General features: G+C 34.3%; 1 protein-coding gene across 1 annotated transcript in view; it reads right to left on the reverse strand.

Moving 5' to 3' along the window:
- Positions 1-7603: 7603 nt before the first annotated feature.
- SCN3A (sodium voltage-gated channel alpha subunit 3) overlaps positions 7604-18987 on the reverse strand; it is a 115951-nt gene continuing 104567 nt past the window's right edge. The window contains 7 exon segments of the mRNA XM_043576930.1: positions 7604-9802; positions 9805-10854; positions 11371-11641; positions 13433-13537; positions 14736-14873; positions 15684-15737; positions 17143-17415. Of these exon segments, the coding sequence (XP_043432865.1) occupies positions 9660-9802; positions 9805-10854; positions 11371-11641; positions 13433-13537; positions 14736-14873; positions 15684-15737; positions 17143-17415 (2034 nt within the window). The 3' untranslated portion in view covers positions 7604-9659.

Here is an 18987-nt window from a genome sequence, read left to right on the forward strand (position 1 = left end):
CATCAAATAAAAAGATTTTGCACAGCAAAGGAAACAACCAACAAAAGTAAAAGACAACCTACTGAATAGGAGAATATATTTGTAAATGATATATCCAATAAGGGGTTAATATCTAAAATAAATAAAGAATTTATACAACTCAACACCAAAAAAACAAATAATTCAATTAAAAAATTGGCAGAAGAAATGAACAGACATTTCTCCAAAGAAGATACACAGATGGCCAACAGACACATGAAAAGATGCTCAATATCACTAATCCTCAGGGAAATGTAAATCAGAACTACAATGAGATATCACCTCACACCTATTAAAATGGCTAAAATTAACAACTCAGGCAACAACAGATGTTAGTGAAGATGTGGGGAAAGAGGAATCCTCATTTTATTTCTTTTGTTCATTTCTGTTGATCTTCAAGTTCCTTGTCATTTTCTTCTAACATTTTTAATATCCTAGGTTAGATTATGATATCAGATATTGCATTTTTCAATTCTCAAATTTTCTTTTGATTCATTTTATAGTTTCTATTTTTTCTTCTGATATTTCCTCTGTTCCTTCATTATGAGCATATATTCTTTTACAATCCTTGAGTATAACTAAATCACTTTGGAATTCTTGCCTGTTAAATCTAACATTTGGGGCTCTATTGTTTGCCTTTTGTTTTGAATATTGTTAAAGATATCTTGCAGATTCTCTGTCTTCTCTTCTGTTCCTCTAAAAAATATTGGTTGAACTTAACTCCAGACTTTATATTCTTGCAGTGGATCTTAAGCCTTAGCAATGACTACTTTAAATGTACCCCACACATGCAAAGTTCAAGAATCAGCCAAAGAATTCAGTTTATATGCTAAATTTGGGGCTTCCCATCTGTGGTTCTATAACTCTTCAGCTGCTGTGATTGTTTTAAACTCTGTCCTCTGATTTCTTAACAAGTATAGCTGCAGATTTTTTTTTATATGAATTTCAGCTCTGTACCGACTGGTCCTGAACTCAGACAAAAGCCATAATAAAGAGAAAGCTTATCTAGTGCCATTTCTTTTCCAGTTTTCTGGCTTTTGGGGGTTACTCTCTAGTGCCTAAAGATAATTGTATTTTGTTCAGGATTTATAGTTGTTACCTATCAGAGCATTGGTCTGATATTAGCTCCCTCACCATTTTCCAGGACAGGAAAGTAGAAGTACATTTTTAAGCCCCCAAATATTCCAAAAGTTAGATACCTAATTTCACTGCATGCCAGTCACAGAACATAGTGTTCTCTGCTTGAGTCCAATTCTATGACATTTTTGACACTTGCCTTTTGGCCTTTCATTTAATGCATTTTAATAAATGCAACATGCACATTTGAAAAAAAATCATGCGATTTTTTCAGAATTGCAGAGTTTTTGTGTGTCTAATAGGTGAAGCTATTAATTGTAATCAAAGTTTACATATTCTTTTAGGTTTTTCTATCCATTTGAGCTGTCAATTATTCAAGGAAGTATGTTAAAATCTTTCTTGTGTGATAGATTTGTCTATTTATTCTTGTGATTGAATAGATTTTTTTCATGTGTATTTTAAAGATAAGCTTCATAGGTGTATCCAGTTTAAAATAGTTATATCGTGGTGTTTTAAACCTATTTTGACTCTAATAATAAAAATATGTAAGTATTCATTTTGTTAGTATTTGTCTGGTATTTTTCCAATCCTGTTACTTTTTAACTTTTCTGATTTAGGTTTATTTATTTTAGATAGCTGCAATGTAAAAATCAACTGTATTTGCCTTTTAACTGAACAGTTCAATGTATTTGCTAGTAATTACTGAGATATTATTGATATGTTTTTATAGTTATCACTAATGCCATGGTGTTACATTGGATTATATGTTGGAGTTGCTCTCCAGAGTGTACCATTTTCCTAATACAGTGCGATTTTTCCCGTAGAGTTGTGTAACATAGTCATTCTGGATGTCAAGTTCTAAGATGCAATGATTAAAAGATTGTATCTAGAACCGGATTTCCTGGATCAATATCCCTATTGTTCTTCTTTCTAGCAATGGATTCTGGGCAAGTTAAGAGTATTCCAGGTCTCAGTTTCTTCATAGTTCTTATCTTAATGGGGATGATGTGAGGATTATCATGTGAGGTATTTGAAAAATGATTAGAACATAATAAGCACTCATAGCAGAATGACTATTACTAATTTTCACCAGGTTATTTTGTACTTTTTTCTTATTTTTTCTATTTTTCTCTTCCTTCTTATACTTTTGAGTTTATTAAATGTCAAGGTATTTCATTTTTCTCCTGTACAGTTTTAATCATTTTGTTCTATTTCTTGTCTTTCTATGTATACCCTTGAAATTTTAGTAAGCATTCTAAGCAAAGGTGAAAGTTACTATCTTTATCATGCTGCTGAACAATAAAATTAGAATTCTTGAACTCTCAACAACAAATGTTTTCATTTCTTTTTATTCTTAAAGATATTTTGGAGGCACCCAAGTGGCTCAGTCAGTTAAGCGTCTGACTTTGGCTTAGGTCATCATTTTGCAATTCATGGGTTCAAGCCCCATGTCGGGCTCTGTGCTGACAGCTCAAGCCTGGAGCCTGCTTCAGATTCTGTGTCTCCCTCTCTCTCTGCCCCTCCCCTGCTCACACTCTGTCTGTCAACAATAAATAAATATAAAAAAAATTAATAATAAAAAAAGATATTTTTTCCTGGGCATATATTAATTTTAACAATAATTTGTGGCATCCATTTTTACTATATACTTTTAAGATTTTTTTCTTATACTTTTTGTTCTGAAATTTTATTAAGATATTCCTGGATATGGTTTTCTTTTATCTTAATTAGGGTTTTTATGATTTTTGAATGTCAGGATTTGTGTCCATTTTCAATAATAAAGAATTTTTAGTCATTTTGTAATCAAATATTGCCTTCCCCCTAATATGTTAATTCTCCTTTTGGAATTGCAGGCATGTTACACCTTCTCACCTATACCAAAATTCTCTTAAGAGTTTCTTACATTTTAGCTTTTTGCCTTTGCTCTTTTGCTTGTAAGTTTTTCAGATTCTCAGTCATGACTTCTCTCTTCAGTTCTAAGTAACCTGATATTTAAGTCTTGCACATTGTTTTAATTTCAGTCATTCTTTATTTCTAGAGAAGGCATAGTATTCTTCTTCAAGTATGCCTCATAATGTTTATTTCTTGCCATTATTCATACTTGAATCCCTCTTTTTAAAAGTTATTGAACATACTTATATCCTATATCCAACGAATTTATGGATATGTTCTCCCTGTGTCATCTGGCAGCTTTGCTTCCTCATTGTTTGTTTTGTTATTTCTCTTATTGTGAGTTCATGTTTCTTGGACTTTGTTTGTGGGAAATCGTTGAGGCCTGGCTTGAGGTGTGTCTTTCAGAAAGGATTTCAGTTAATTTCTAATAGGAAGCCTACAACCACTAGCAACTTGTGTCTACTTTAAATTGAATTTTTGGCTTCTACTATTTTGTACTAGACAAATAGTATAAATTTGGGCCATAAACCCAGGTGAATTCTAGGCCAATAGCTATGAGTCTCAAGAAAGACTTTTCTCCATGAACTCAGAACTAAGACAAGACAGAAAATGTGCTTGCTAAGTTGCTTTCCTATTTGCTTTTGTAATAATTGATTTTCAAAAATGCTCTTACTAAGTGTGTAGCTTTTTGAAAAAAAAAAGTGTATAGATTTTTGTGTGTCTTGAATTTATTCGGGATCTCTGACCCATATTGGATTCAAATCTTTGTCTTCTATTTCTTGTACCTAGGCCTGTTGTTTTTTTCTTCTAAGAGAGAGAGAGAGAGAACTTGGAAGGGGAGGAGCAGAGGAAGAGGGAGAGAGAGAATTCCAAGCAGCCTCTGCGCTGTCCTTTCAGTTCCCACAGAGCTGGATATGGGGCTTGATCTCACAAAATTCTGTATCTAGGCAGTTTAAACCAAGCTCTAGGTCACTGGGATCAATAGAGGCCCACAGAGTATCATCTGACTTAGTGCTTGCTTACCTTTGTCCATCGGCCCCAGGGACTTTCCCTTGCTTTCTTGTAAGCCCAGTTATACATTAAAAAGATCTTTTGACAATATTTTATCCTCCATTTTTAGATATTTTTGATAGGAGGGCTTTAGGATAGTATTAGTGTATTATCAGTGTACTCATGAATTGTTTAAGAATATCTAGATTAAAATAGATAAAACCTGAGTCCCTAAGTCTGTTTTTATCTATGCAAAATATTTCTACTGAAGACAACTCATTATATTGTTTCACTGATAGAGTTAATGAAATGAAGTTTTTTGTTTCAGTAGTTTTTGTTAGGTAAAAAACATTATTTGTAGGCATAGTTACTAGCTATATAGTATTTCCAAAATGTTTGTATATATTTCAACTGATTATAAAGGTGGACTGTCTGAATTTAGATGCTAATAAATATGTGAATTGTCCTCCACAAGGACTGAAAAAATTTATTAATATTATTATTTGGCACTTAAATATATTTGTGTGTTCCTGCAAGAATCAGTTCTACTAGCAATGTAACTGAATACTGATAGTCACATACTCTGCTAGTCACTAAGGAAAGAAGGATGATGAAATTAATGAAACATGTCCCGTATATTGGATGTACTACAATCTATTAAGAAGAGATAAATACAGAGGAGTTAATACAGCACAGTTGAGCCACACCATCATGGATGCACATTAGGAAATCTGAGGAGAAATAAGTCTACTTGAGGAACTCTGAGGAAGCTTCCTAAATGATGATTTTTCTTGAACCAGTTATTGAAAGATAAGCAAATATTTGCCGGGGGGCGGGCGGGGGGGGGAGAGGGAAGGGTGTTTCAGGCAAAGACAGTAGGTGTGCAAGACAGGAGAGATGTCAAATCATTATGTAACTGGCGAGTGTGTGATTCTGAGGGATAAGGGACATGAGTTGTGGAGTGATGGCCAGTGATGGATGATAGCAATGGAATAGGTGAGGGGCAGATTAGGCAGGGATTTGTTTGTCTGTTCATTTGTTTCTACTCCATAATTGGAAGGGAAAATTGATTTTTCTGAGCAATGGGGTGCTGTCAGGTTTAGAACGTTTTTGATATGTACTTCAGTATGTGAACTGGCTGAATTCTAGAGAACAGAGAGATTCTAGAGAGAAGAAGAGAGAAGAAATACTGCTAACAAAAGAATCCATAGGCGTCAGTAACAACAAAAGTTTTTGAAAAGAATAAAATGTTTTAGATGTTATTGTAGGAAAATGATGTACAGGGGCAGCTGGGTGGCTCAGTTGGTTAAGTGTCTGACTTCAGCTCAGGTCATGATGTCGCAGTTCGTGGGGTTGAGCCCCGTGTTGGGCTCTGTGCTGACAGCTCAGAGCCCGGAGCCTGCTTTGGATTCTGTGCCTCCCTCTCTGCTCCTCCTCCGCTTGCACTCTGTCTCTCTCTCTGTCTCTCTCAAAAATGAATAAACACTAAAAAAAAATTAAGAAAAGAAGAAAATTATGTGCATCTTTTATTCTTTTGTAATAACAACAGTACTCTAGATAATATAAGACTGAAGCCCTACTTAAAATTTTGTGGAAAATGTTAATTAATGGCAAAGAAGAAACAAATACACTTGTGGCTCTAGACAATGTTACAGTAAAACTCTAAAGTATTAGTCACTTTGTTTTAATCACTTTTGTTATATATCAGGTGTTGTCTTTTAGAAATCTGTAACACTGGGGTGCCTGGGTGGCTCAGTTGGTTAAGCTTCTGACTCTTGATTTCGGCTCAGGTCATTATCTCATGGTTCATGAGATCAAGCCCCATGTCAGCTCCATGCTGACAGCACAGAGCCTGCTTGGGATTACCTTCCTCTCATTCTGTCCCTACCCCCGCTTGTGCTCTCTCTCAAAATAAATAAGCTTTAAAAAAAACACTATAAGACCGTAAAGAGGAAATAATAGCCATCCTCTCAGTTATTTAAAGAATCCTTCACTTTGTGGTATAAAATCTTTGAAGACAAGAAAACTTTTTTCTTAATTGGGCTTAAGTGAAAGCCAAATGTGTTTCTGTCTATTTAAGGTTATGTAATCTTTTAAAGGTTTATTAGCAATTCATATTTTCTCATTATTACCCACATAGAAAAACTTACTCAGTTTGACTAGACAATTTGATTTTGAACACAGAATTTTAAAATTAGAGACCTACTATGAAAGACAACAGCCCCATTCAACAGAGGAGGAATCTGAGGGGCCAGAATTTGATCTGCCTGAATTGCATTGCTCATTTGGTACCAGAACTGATACTAAAGGACAAGTGTTAGGTCACTTGGTCTGGTCTTTTTGGTATTTTCCATTTCTGCAAAAATGGTCAGCAAGAACGTTGTTTATGATTACTACTGAGTGGTTTGAAATGCACAGAAATGATTTTCATGTTATTTTACTGTATTCTATTTATTTGAAAACTTGTAAATACCTAATTTACATAGCCGTTATCTTTTCCTTGTAATATTTTTAAACTGGAATACCCGTTTTTTTTCCTGCATGCAAATGTTCTTCCCTTACTAAAGGGCAGCCATTGGTGAGTTTAAGTTTCTTTAATTTCATAGTTTAATATCTGTGTCTAAGTGGATTATTTCTAATGTATTATTTTAAACAGAATTCTGTCATGAAGTTCAATAACCGAACAGAAGGATTTTTCTTGTGGAATTAGTTATTTTAAAAAAATCTATCAACTTACATTAACAGCTCTATATTCTGAACAGTATTTTCAGAATATCCTTTAGCTAGAGAGGTATATTTTTTAAAGTTTTTGTTTGTTTGTTTGTTTGTTTGTTTGTTTCAACTGAAGCCTCTTGTGACTATTTTGGAAGATGATCATTTAGATGCAATGCATATCAATTAATAGAATACTTGGTTAAGATTATATGCTGGGATGCATAAAAAGGCTGTGGGTTTTGCAAAGTAATACTTGACTTCTCTCTGGTATTGGTGAGCTCTGAAAATTGACTTTAGCAGAAAGGAGCCCATGAATTCCAATGAAGTCAGCTTATATCATTTGTGTTGAGGAAATTATGAAATGCATATTTAAATTCACTTCATCTTCAAATAAATATGCCTTACAACTGGGATTTCCCACTGAGACTAAACATTTGGTTTTGACATGACATAAGTCCAAGGGCCCTGAAAAAAATAGTTAACATAAATTCTCAATCATTAATGCTATAATTAATACTACATATATAAATAGGAATTCATAAGACACATTTAAATAACAATGTATGTAACCTTTGTCAGCTATCAAGAAGTTTGGAGATGGTATAGGGAACACTGAGAAGAACTGAGCCAAGGCAAGGACTTGGAATTGACAACTATTATCGATGATGACTATTATTGTTATAGAAACCATAAGTTGGAACATGTGGATTTGATCCTTTTGCACACAAAAAAGTTCACAAAAACTGCTTTTCATAGCTTTTATTCTGTAGTACTGTTTGGTAGACCATACATTAGGTTGTTGTAAAATCCATGTGAACTTTTATGTATACAAATGTCAGATCAAGTACAGGTTTCATTAATTATGTATATTTTAAACTTCCATCAATAAAAAAAAACAGAGGCCAAGATATTAAATATAAAAAATGAAATATTTATTCTTTTGGCTCAATAATAATGTAGCTCACCATTCTTTTTAGTAATAGCAATTCCCTGCATGCAGTTCATCAGTACACTACAAGTAAATAGTTTTGTAAAAGGTTAACATTAAACTTTTGGTTTGTGCAAAAAACAAAAATTTATATCATAGTAGGTAATTGCACAACTTTGCCACTTTGTTCATGGCTAAAAAGGACAGAGCCTGTGTTATTTCTCTAATAGCTATAGTGTAGCAAGAATTAAAAAATAAGACTAGTCTGCATAAGCAAATACTACAAAAGTTTGAGTAAAAAAAAAAAACCTTCCATGAATAACGGGTAATATTGAGGCAACCATAGTTGGTAAAAAATGATCCATGTTTGAATTTTTGACAATGTCTCTCCTATTGGAATGGTAGAAAATATATTATAACAAAGAAATCCACAAAACCATTGTCTAACTTTTATTTTAGGAAATTATCCATTGAAAAGTCTTATGGATTTAAAAGTTTGGAGTTGTGATTAAAAATAAAAAGCAAAAGCATAAAGTAAAATAAATCGCCATGTCATCAACCTGAAAATAATTTTCTTATGTACAAAATGCAACAAATAAAATTGATCATATTTTTACATTATTTATATTTAAACAAGTTTTAGACATATTTTTAGCAAAAGTTCACAAGGTTTTGACAATAGGCAGTACGCAGTGTGTTTCCTTGAAATATAGAGAGACACCATATGACACTCAAGTTGAATTAAAAATGCAAAAGTAAAGGTACTTTTAAACAACTGCAAGCTATTCTGCTTGACATACTAGATAGAGCTGTTTGAATTCACTCTACCAACATGTGACTGCTAACCAAGGCTTGTGAAGAATGAATTGGGTAGAATAGAGCAGCATAGGCAATATTAACATGCATTAGTGATAGTCTTCAAACTATTTATGTTTAATGAATGGTACAGGATACATCCCTGTTGGAAGATTGCAAAAGACATATACACTGTGGTACATATTTGACTTAACAGAAGTTGTTGATCTGGATATGTGTATCTATATGTATATATATACATTATATATACATATACATATATATTTCTACCCAAACATGCACCACAGGATAAAATAACTATTTACATAACAGGGGGTGTTGAATTGACATAAAATATCAGCTTTGCTGAGAGTAGAAGATGGCAAAGCAATACTGCAGCAGAAAGTGGGACAACTATTCTAAAGTGACACTTTAGATACACTTTTCTAGATTTTTGTTGTTTTGTTTTTGGAATGCATTTAACCAAATTAAATATAGAGCTCTGGAACTTAGAATAAAATTTGCACTTGCTGAAACAATTGTTGCATAAAAATAATCCTTTAAAAATTAGAGGAGACTTTACAGGCACATAACTTCAGATGTAAATAAATGTAACAGACCAAAACACTTTCAAAATTAAAGTCTTCTAGAAAATGGAAGTACCTGAACTTATTGACATTAGAATATTTTTTTTCTGGTTTTAAGCAAGAATTTTATCTCTCAAAACACTTTTGCTCATTGTTTAAGAGATTTATGGAGGAGGAACACAGGGCTCTTATATACTTTTTTCTCAACTTAAACTGCATTTACAAAAATAGTGACATAGTATTATGAATAAACTATGAATTAGGGAGCAAGGAGATCCACCAGAACAAATTTTGTAAAAATATGGCAGATATGGAAGTTAAAAATAGAGTGGATGCAAGTACTGTACTAAAGGTGTTTGGTGTAGTTACAATGATCACTTTGCACAATTATCCCTACAGTCTAGGTAGCCATTGAGTTTCTCTTCAGCACTGTCAGCTGGTAAGGAAAACAGCAACCTCTTGTCAATCTTGTTGATACCCTGACTCACAGAGTTGTAGTGATGGTGAGGTCACTGTCTTGTTATAGGCACTGACCATGAGTATTTGTTAAAACAGTCAGTTTGGCATAGACCTCCTCTGGGAGTCCAGTTGACACTTAGACTTTACCATCGTAGGCTGTAAACAATTGATCACAAGGATACTTCTTTGTTTCTTTTTTACTTTTGAGTTTCCCTGACCTCTTTCCCTTTGCTTTCTTTTTCTGGTTTGTCTTTCTCAAACTTTTCTTTGTCTGGCTTTGTTACGCTGTCATAGGAAGGAGGAGATGTGGTAGAGGAGCTTCCATCTGTTTTTTCGGGGTGGAGTTTCCATTTAATTTGTCAATAATCATGTCTTCTTTTATGGGTAGGTCAATCCTTCCTTTAATTGCCTCTTTGTTATATTCACTTGATACTTTTTTTAACCTTTGCCTTAAAAGATAACATCTGAAGTTACGCTGAATGATAGCAGCAGACACCTCCTCTTGCTTGCGTTTCAGAGTGGTCGTGATGGGTTCGTAGGAGACTTTGGAGGGGTTCGATGCCATGAACCGGTCCTCCATCTGTATTCGAAGGGCATCCATCTCTCCACTCTCACCCAAAACACGCTTTGTGAAGGCAAATAAGATGTCAAGACAATGGATCCGGTCGCCACTGACCATGGGCAGGTCCATGGCAATGAGCTGGACTTTGTTTGGTTTTGCTATGAGGAGAGGAGGATCTAGGGCAGCTGCAAAATCAGAGAGCTTGGAGAACTCTATAAACTGGGTGGCATCAGGATCGAACTTCTCCCAAACCTCATAGAACATCTCAAAGTCATCCTCACTCAGGGGCTCTGCACTTTCCTCAGTAGCGACACTGAAGTTCTCCAGGATGACAGCGATGTACATGTTCACCACAACTAGAAACGATATGATGATGTAACTGACAAAAAAGAAAATCCCCACAGATGGGTTCCCGCAGTCTCCCTTAACAGAGCTTCCAGGATGAATTGTGTCAGGATCACAGTCAGGTGGTGCACTATTAAGAATAGGTGCTAGCAATCCATCCCAGCCAGCAGAGGTGGTAATTTGGAACAGGCAGATCATGCTGTTGCCGAAGGTCTCAAAGTTGAACATGTCATCAATTCCAGCTTCCTTTTTAACATAGGCAAAATTGGACATTCCAAAGATGGCGTAGATGAACATGACCAGGAAGAGCAGGAGGCCGATGTTAAACAAGGCGGGAAGGGACATCATCAGAGCAAAGAGCAGTGTGCGGATCCCCTTCGCCCCTTTGATCAGACGCAAGATTCGACCAATCCTGGCGAGACGGATCACTCGGAACAAGGTAGGGGACACGAAGTATTTTTCTATCAGCTCAGCCAGAAACATACCTGTGGAAAATATACAAATGAGCTAAACAGTGAATATCTTATGCTTATATGAATGCTTTATCTTTGCAAGGGGTGGGAAAACAGCAAGATTGTGTATAAACTTTTACTAAATATTTGGGCCCACTCCCTAATGTTAGCAATTAAAGATTACAGAATTTTATTCAATCATTCTATAATGTCATAAGCCAATATAGATTTTTGGAAAATCCAACAAATTAAATAATCTCAGACAGTGTCATGGCAATTTAAGGTTTTATATACTCAGTTACTATGAAGAGTTATCCCACACATGAAATGTGCCAATTACAAACAAAGGTTATTTCTGAAGTCTCCAAATATATTGTTTTTTTTACTCTTGAATACCAACATTCCTCAGTTAGAGGAAAATGAACAGCAGTGGTAAACTTTAGATTATACACATTATCATTCTCAGATCTAATTTCCATGTTACACAGCTGTCAGACCTTAGGGAACTTTACCTACAACTGTACCCCTCTGTAACTAAACCACTCTTACCTACAATGGAGAGAATCACTACCACAAAATCAAAAATGTTCCAGCCTATGGTGAAGTAGTAGTATCTGAGAGAGACGAGCTTCAGCACAAATTCTCCAGTGAACAGGATAATGAACACAAGGTTGATCCGGGACAAAACTAGAGTCATATATTTGCTCTGGTCGTCAGTTTCCACCATCATGGTGACCATGTTGAGGCAGATGAGGATCATGATGCTGATATCAAAGACTTGCCTGGTTACAAAATCAAAGACCATTCCTTGGAATTTGTTCTAGAAAGAGAGAAGAAGAAGAGAGAGGGTTAATATGCATATTTCATAAAAAATGATCCATTAAAATTGCAGGTGAAGTCCTTCCATATATGGCCATGAGATCTACACCCTTTTCACATTACTCCAAATAATTTTTCATGCTACATTTCTCTTCACATTAAAATACAAGAAGGAAATGAAAAAAAGTCATATGATAAGAAAAAACATATTTGGTTTATTTAATTTCCATGGAAAAACAAAACTCAGTAAAACATAAATTGGTGACAATTGGCTGTTAATATGTATGGGCTTTGCTTGATTTCAAATAACTATGATAGTTTTTACAAAAAAAAATCGTGACAACTAATAATGAAGACTTAAAAAGTGAGCTGATACAGACAGACTTTTAGATGGATGAATACCCTAATTCATTTATCAGTACTTCAGGAATTTTGGTTTATATCTGATTTCCATCTCTCCCTTCTTAAAAATATTCATCTTCTATTTAATTATATCTCTTCTAACTATGTGTGTCTGTGTGTTCACTATCACTTTCTTCACCTCTTCATGCTTCAACAAAAATGTATGATTTGTTTTTTGTCTTTTTATTAACAATCATCTCAGGAGTCACACACTTTTAAAGATTACTTATATGGCCATTAAATATAGTTCTATTAGGGAAATAAATTTTTAATAATTTAGAATAAAAATACAAAATTTCACAGGTTACTGAAAATCAATTTCATGAGTTGACCAAGTTTCCTTTTCTTAAATATAATATTTAAACAAAATATTCAGTAAAGCAGGTTTATGCCCTTCTGTGTATCCTGCCCTACATCTCCCCTTGACTGTCCCCAACCTCAACTCCAAAACTCTTAAAAATATGGTAATGTGAAGTCATTTATAGTATTCACGAGGCCTTGTCAAGTCCCAGTTCTGGCAATTATAAGCTTATGACTTTAGGTACAATATTTTACCTTTTGGAGGGGCCTCAGTTTCCTTATTCCTTACCCATCTAAGAAGATAGATAAGTTAGAGTACAGCTCTTGAACATAATCCATCACTATTATTATTATGAAGCTCTACAGAATATGCATTCTAAATAAGTCTTTTTCACCTTTGTGTATTCGGTGAAACAAACTATTTTGATGACACGCTTTTCCTTTCTAAAAAGGTTAAGAATATTTTCTAGTCCTACAAATAGAGAGAACAAATAACATAGAGGGAAGTGATAGGGCAGGATGCAGTTTTCCAGACTCCATATTTTTTTTGTAAATTTTTTTAATGTTTTTATTTATTTTTGAGGGGGGGGGAGGGGCAGAGAGAGATGGAGATACAGGATCCGAAGCAGGCTCCAGGCTCTGAGATGCCAGCACAGAGCCTGACACAGGGCCGAACTCACTAGGGAGATCATGACCTGAGCTGAAGTCGGATGCTTAACCAAATGAGCCACCCAGGCACCCCTCCAGACTTCATATTTAAATGGCAAAAAGTGCCATATAACAAAATTGGGTGCATTCCTGACAGCAGTGGGTGGCAGCAGGAGTATGAAGGCTGCTTTGGAAGCAGTTATTAGGACCTCCAAGTTGGATGTTTTCAATTGACAAACTGTAAGAACATTATCTCCTTTTTAAGAACTTAGTAACTTTTATTAAGTGTAGTGATTATGAACTGTATTAAACAATGAACTTTACAATTAGGGCATATTACATATTAGTGATTATCACCCAATATGTTCTCATCCCGAGCACTGCCAATTTCATCATATGGAAATAAGGCTTTAGAATATTAAAGAAGATGAGTAGTTCTTACTGCTGGCCGAGGTATGGGCTTCTGTGGTTTCTTGGATCCAAGTTTCTTCATTGCGTTGTAATACTTTTTCTGTTCCTCTGTCATAAAGATATCTTGACCTCCAAAGTAAAGATAAGTATAAAACTGGTTACAATCCCAACATGTGTTATAACAGCACATGTATAAAAATATTTCTGACTCTATCTTTTAGTTTTTTCTCAGGTTTTAAATGGAAATTATATATATATATATATATATGTGTGTGTGTATATATATATACGTATATATCTATACACATACACACACACATATATATACACATACATGTATATATATGTGTGTGTGTATGTGTATATATATATGTATATGCTTTCCTCATTTAAATGAAATTCTGAGTACTTTATTATTATATAAAACCTCTAATAACGTAAATCTCTGATTAGTACAGGATCCTAGTATGATTATATTATGTTTAGAAGGAAGCTCAGGGATCTCAAATAAATTTCCATGAAAGGAAAAAATGTTTTCTTAGTCTGTTTCACTGTTGACAGTTTTCATTTGTTCAATAATTGGAAGTCATTTCTGTATGCTAGAAAATGTACCTGGTATCAGAATTACATAGATCTATGAGACACAATGTCTTGTTGCCATAAGGAGCAGTAGGGAAATGAAAATGGGTGGAAAATGCATAAGGGTATGAAAAAAAAAGTATTACAGAAATCAAAATAAACTCTTAAGACTCAGAAACAGGCTTTATATATGAAGGTGCCATTAAGCTAGGCCTTAAAGGATGACTAGAGTTGTACTAGGCAGAGCATTCCAGGAAAAGAAAATACCCTATGTAAAGTCGTGTACAAGTTGTGTACAAGAGCGTGGCTTGTTCAGAAAGGGCAGAATATCCATGTAGCTATGTGTGTAGCATGTGATAGTAGTGATGGTAGGTGTTGACTGAGGAGTAGGGAAGTAGATCCAGAAATGTAGAAATGTGGTGTTGTGGGAGAAAATAAAGCTGGAAAACTGGGTGGAAATAATTCCTGAAAGATCTCTAAGGAAGGGTAAAGCTTTAGAGGAGGTCCCCTGGATGTTCTGAAGCAGTGGTCACATTTATTGTCACAAAGACACTACAGCAACTCTGCAGAGGATGAACCTGGAGAGCAGTCACCAACTAGAGGCTGGAAACCCTGCAGCTGCACTGACCGTAAAGTGAACTGAGAAGAATAGAAAACTGATGTAAGTCTGTCCTGACCATGAGTATCCTGATGATTTGGATGTACAACAAACAGAACCTCACAGTGGAGAAAGTTGAGAGCTGAGGAATACTTATCTTCTTTTTCTGTTGGTTGAAGTTATCTATGATTACACCAATGAATAGATTCAGAGTGAAGAATGACCCAAAGATGATAAAGATGACGAAGTATAAATACATATATAGATTTTCTTCATATACAGGCTGAAGTTTTACCTAAATAGTATTGAAAATATTAAATAATATTTAAAAATGTAATAAATACTTTAAATTATTAACAGTTTGGTGAGTGTTGTTACTTAATATAAAGCTATTTTCGCCTTGCGCTAGATACTCTTCTGCAAAAAAAAAGTTCTTTTTTCAAACTAGTATGATCTAGGATAATGAAAGTTTGTAATTTTTATGATTGTTCCTGAATCTCTCTTTCCATTGTGGCTTACCTATACACATTTTTAGAATAAATAACTAATAAAACAAGAAACATTTGAACCTATTATTAGTCATATCATTTTTTTTGCAGTACTTTAAATTTGGGTTTGGAGATGTTGGTTCTTTAAGATATGGCTTTAATAATAGAACATCAACTTCTAAGAGGAAAATGCAGTATAAACAGATGCGTTCTGAGGAATTTTTTAATTCCTATTTTCAAAATTGAGTTTCCCTGAAATTTCCTTGCTTTTTTTCGTGATATTTTTGGAAGCTGCTTTACAAACTCTGCTTTATCATACTCTCCAGGGAGAGGGAGAGACAAGTTACTTTCCCATGAGCAACATTTCTAATCTTGAGCCTTATTTATGGATCAGTCTGATGTCTTCTGATCTATGTATATTAGATATATTTACCAGACATATATTAAAGAAAATATCATCTTCATTTAAGTACTTTAGCTTACGAGGATCATTTCTGTATGAAATTATAAATGTTCTTATTGCATCTAGTGTAAAATTCTGGGTCATTCACTTAAATTATTGCAAATGTTCACTATAGAAGAATCTAGTATCTCTAAATAGTATGAGTGATACTTACATCTCTTGAGTCAACGGCTGCGTACATAATATCCATCCAGCCTTTAAATGTGGCCTGTGAACAATACATGTTTGAATTCTGCATTAAAAACTTAATCTAAGAATATGGCGTTTCACTATATGAAAATCTGATACTGTTACTATGAGTAACTTTTTGTATAATATTGTAAAATTTTCTACAAAGAGGTTGAAATGTGAAAAAACAATTTTTTTAAAGGGGCGACTGGGTGGCTCAGTAGGTTAAGTGTCTAACTTCAGCTCAGGTCATGATCTCACAGCTCGTGGGTTCAAATGCTGCATTAGCCTCTGCTGACAGCTCAGAGCCTGGAGCCTGCTTTGGATTCTGTGTCTCCCTTTCTCCCTGCCCCTCCCCTGCCTCCTCTCTCTGTCTCTCTCTTTCTCTCTCTCTCTCTCTCTCTCTCTCTCTCTCTCTCTGTCTCAAAAATAAATAAACATTTAAAAATTAAAAAAAATAGATTGAAATGAATTGAATGAAGAAATTAAATTGAAATAGAATATGATTTTATTTAGAGTCTGGAACTCATTTTCTTTGTTTCTCTTGGAAGATACTGTATTTTTTTTTTCTACACTAAAATTTATCTGGAGGCTTGATTCATAAAATTGCCATCTTAGTCTCAAGTCCTTTTTATACAAAAACATAAGCTCTGCGATTCAAACCTGTGGGGAGTTTAAACACAACTCAATGGTTTTCATTAGCAAATAACTGATTAGTTAATATGTGGTCAACTGAGTCAAAATTATTAAACATTATACATTTTGAAATCTACCCATAAGATTTGTATTTCCACAAATACTAGAACCATCCTCCTTAGATGTTGGTACAATAAATTTCCTGGCTAATAATTTAATTTAGCACTAAAATATATTTAATTCATCAATAAACTATACATTGTTATTCTAACATATAAAATTGCTCCTTTGGCAATGACTGCTAAAGAAAACTAAAAACAGTATAGTGCAATAGTCCTCAATATATAATAAGAGAAAACCTAGCAGGGCGCCTGGGTGGCTCAGTTGGTTAAGTGACCAACTCTTGATTTTGGTTCAAGTCATGATCTCATGGTTCATGAGTTCAAGCCCCACATCAGGCTCTATGCTCACAGCGCGGAGCCTACTTCATTTCCTCTGTCTCCCTCTCACTGCCCCTTTCCCCTCTCTCAATAAATAAACATTAAAAAAATTAAAAAGAAAAAAAAGAAAAAACCTAGGAAACAAATACAAGGCCATATTAAAACATACTAAAAGCAGAACACTGCTGTAAATACATAATAAGTTAACTGCAAAACATCTTAAAATCAAGTTCAATTGATAATATAGGTGTTATCATCAACTACTTTTATACTGTCAGATATTAATTATTCAATCAAAGACCATCAGAGAAATGATCTTTTGTGAAACATTTTGAAAATGTTTTCAGAACTCATACAGTGGCAACTTACCACTTGAAGCAACGCAAGATAGCCAGCGCCAACGTTATCGAAGTTTACTTTGACGTTTTTCCATCGAGCTTGCTTGCCAAGAGCCTGACAGTCGCTCAGATTGTTGACTTCACTAACTTCAAACATGTTACCCGTTGTCGTGTTAACACAGTGGTAGAACTTGCCAGCAAACAAATTCACACCCATAATGCTAAAGATCAGCCAGAAGATGAGACAAACCAAGAGCACATTCATGATAGAGGGAATTGCTCCAACAAGAGCATTCACAACAACCTAGAAGAGGAAATGAGGGTAAGACAGCCGACAAATCGTTACAATGGAAACCATTCCTTTCATTTACTTATTTAATATTAAAATGGGCGTGAAAAGAGTTAAAAATCTAGGTGAGTAAGTTGTTTCTTGGATGTTTTCTAGGACATGTTTGATAAGGGGAAACAAACAGTGACACAGCTAAAGAGCTAAAGGATTTAAGGAAACCAAAATATGCCAAAGTGTGAAAAGAAATAAAAACCTGATATAGTAAGATGGAGTCAGAAAATGTTTGTATGCTGGGGAGAAAAGAAAAAAAAATGCATTAAATACCAGTAGAAGAAGTAATCGTCATTCAGCAAAACATTTTAATTTTCAAAAGTGTTAATGAATGACTGATGATTTGAAAACAAGGTTAAACAAATCCTTTACAAATGAAGTATTAATAATGCCTTAAATCTGCATCCACAGATCAAGTCAACTTTTTATGACCATGAAGAATAGAATTAGGAATTTACAAGGTTCTTTTTTTTTTCTCTACTGATAAATCCCAATTTAAAAAAGTATATTAAATGAGATGGAATTTATCTCTGGACATAAAGTACTGAATATGTCCTCATTATTATTCTAAATCTCTCAAATGTTCACTTTGGGGTACATGTTGCTTCATCAACCTACACTGACCTGTTTCATGAAGGAGAAATCAAGTTACCTTTCCTCTTGTTAAATTCAAAAGAGCTTAAGTTGTATTTTGAAATCTCTAGGGAGGTTGACAGTATCTTTTCTTGTCTAGTTTAATCTGATTCATATTGGACTATTTTGTTAGGCATGTATATTAAATAAAACTATTGTTTTATTTTAAAATACTGTAAAAGTGGGGCACCTGGGTGGCTCGTTCGGTTGTGTCTGACTTTGGCTGAGGTCATGATCTCACTGTTCATGGGTTCAAGCCCCACATCAGGCTCCATGCTGACAGCTCAGAGCCTGGAACCTGCTTCGGATTCTGGGTCTCCCTCTCATTCTGCCCCTTCCCCACTTGCTCTCTCCCTCTCTCTCTCTCTCGAAAATAAACGTTAAAAATTTTTTAAATACTGCAAATGTTATGTTAGAAATCAACACCAACAATTTTTTAATTAACATCAAAACCTGAAATTCAAAGTTGTAAAAATTTCATATGCTACTTGTTTTATTTCTTTTAGAAATTAAGTCATATATATTATACTTGCCACATTTCTTTGTTACTAAAATTTGTGTAAAATGACCTGCACAAATTTTCTTATCAAATAAATATATGATACATTTACCATATTTTGTAGTGGGAATATTAATTCTGCCATATGGTTGAATTAAAATGCCAAACTATTTTTTCAGATTGGAACAAATTTATAAGTTTCTTATTTTGTTCAATTGCTATCTCCCCTCAAAGAGGAATTGTTAATATGCAGCTGTGGATTCAAGACGAGGGCTTAAGTCAATAATGCCAAAGATTGGTTTGAAAAGAGCTTGAAATTGTATAATTTTTATGAATTTTATCTTGTCCTGTGACTTTTTTATCAAGTAGCAACGAAATGAAATTAGAATGTAAAACCAAATATT

This window comes from Prionailurus bengalensis, chromosome C1 (assembly GCF_016509475.1).
Source record: "Prionailurus bengalensis isolate Pbe53 chromosome C1, Fcat_Pben_1.1_paternal_pri, whole genome shotgun sequence".
Classification (NCBI taxonomy): domain Eukaryota; kingdom Metazoa; phylum Chordata; class Mammalia; order Carnivora; family Felidae; genus Prionailurus; species Prionailurus bengalensis.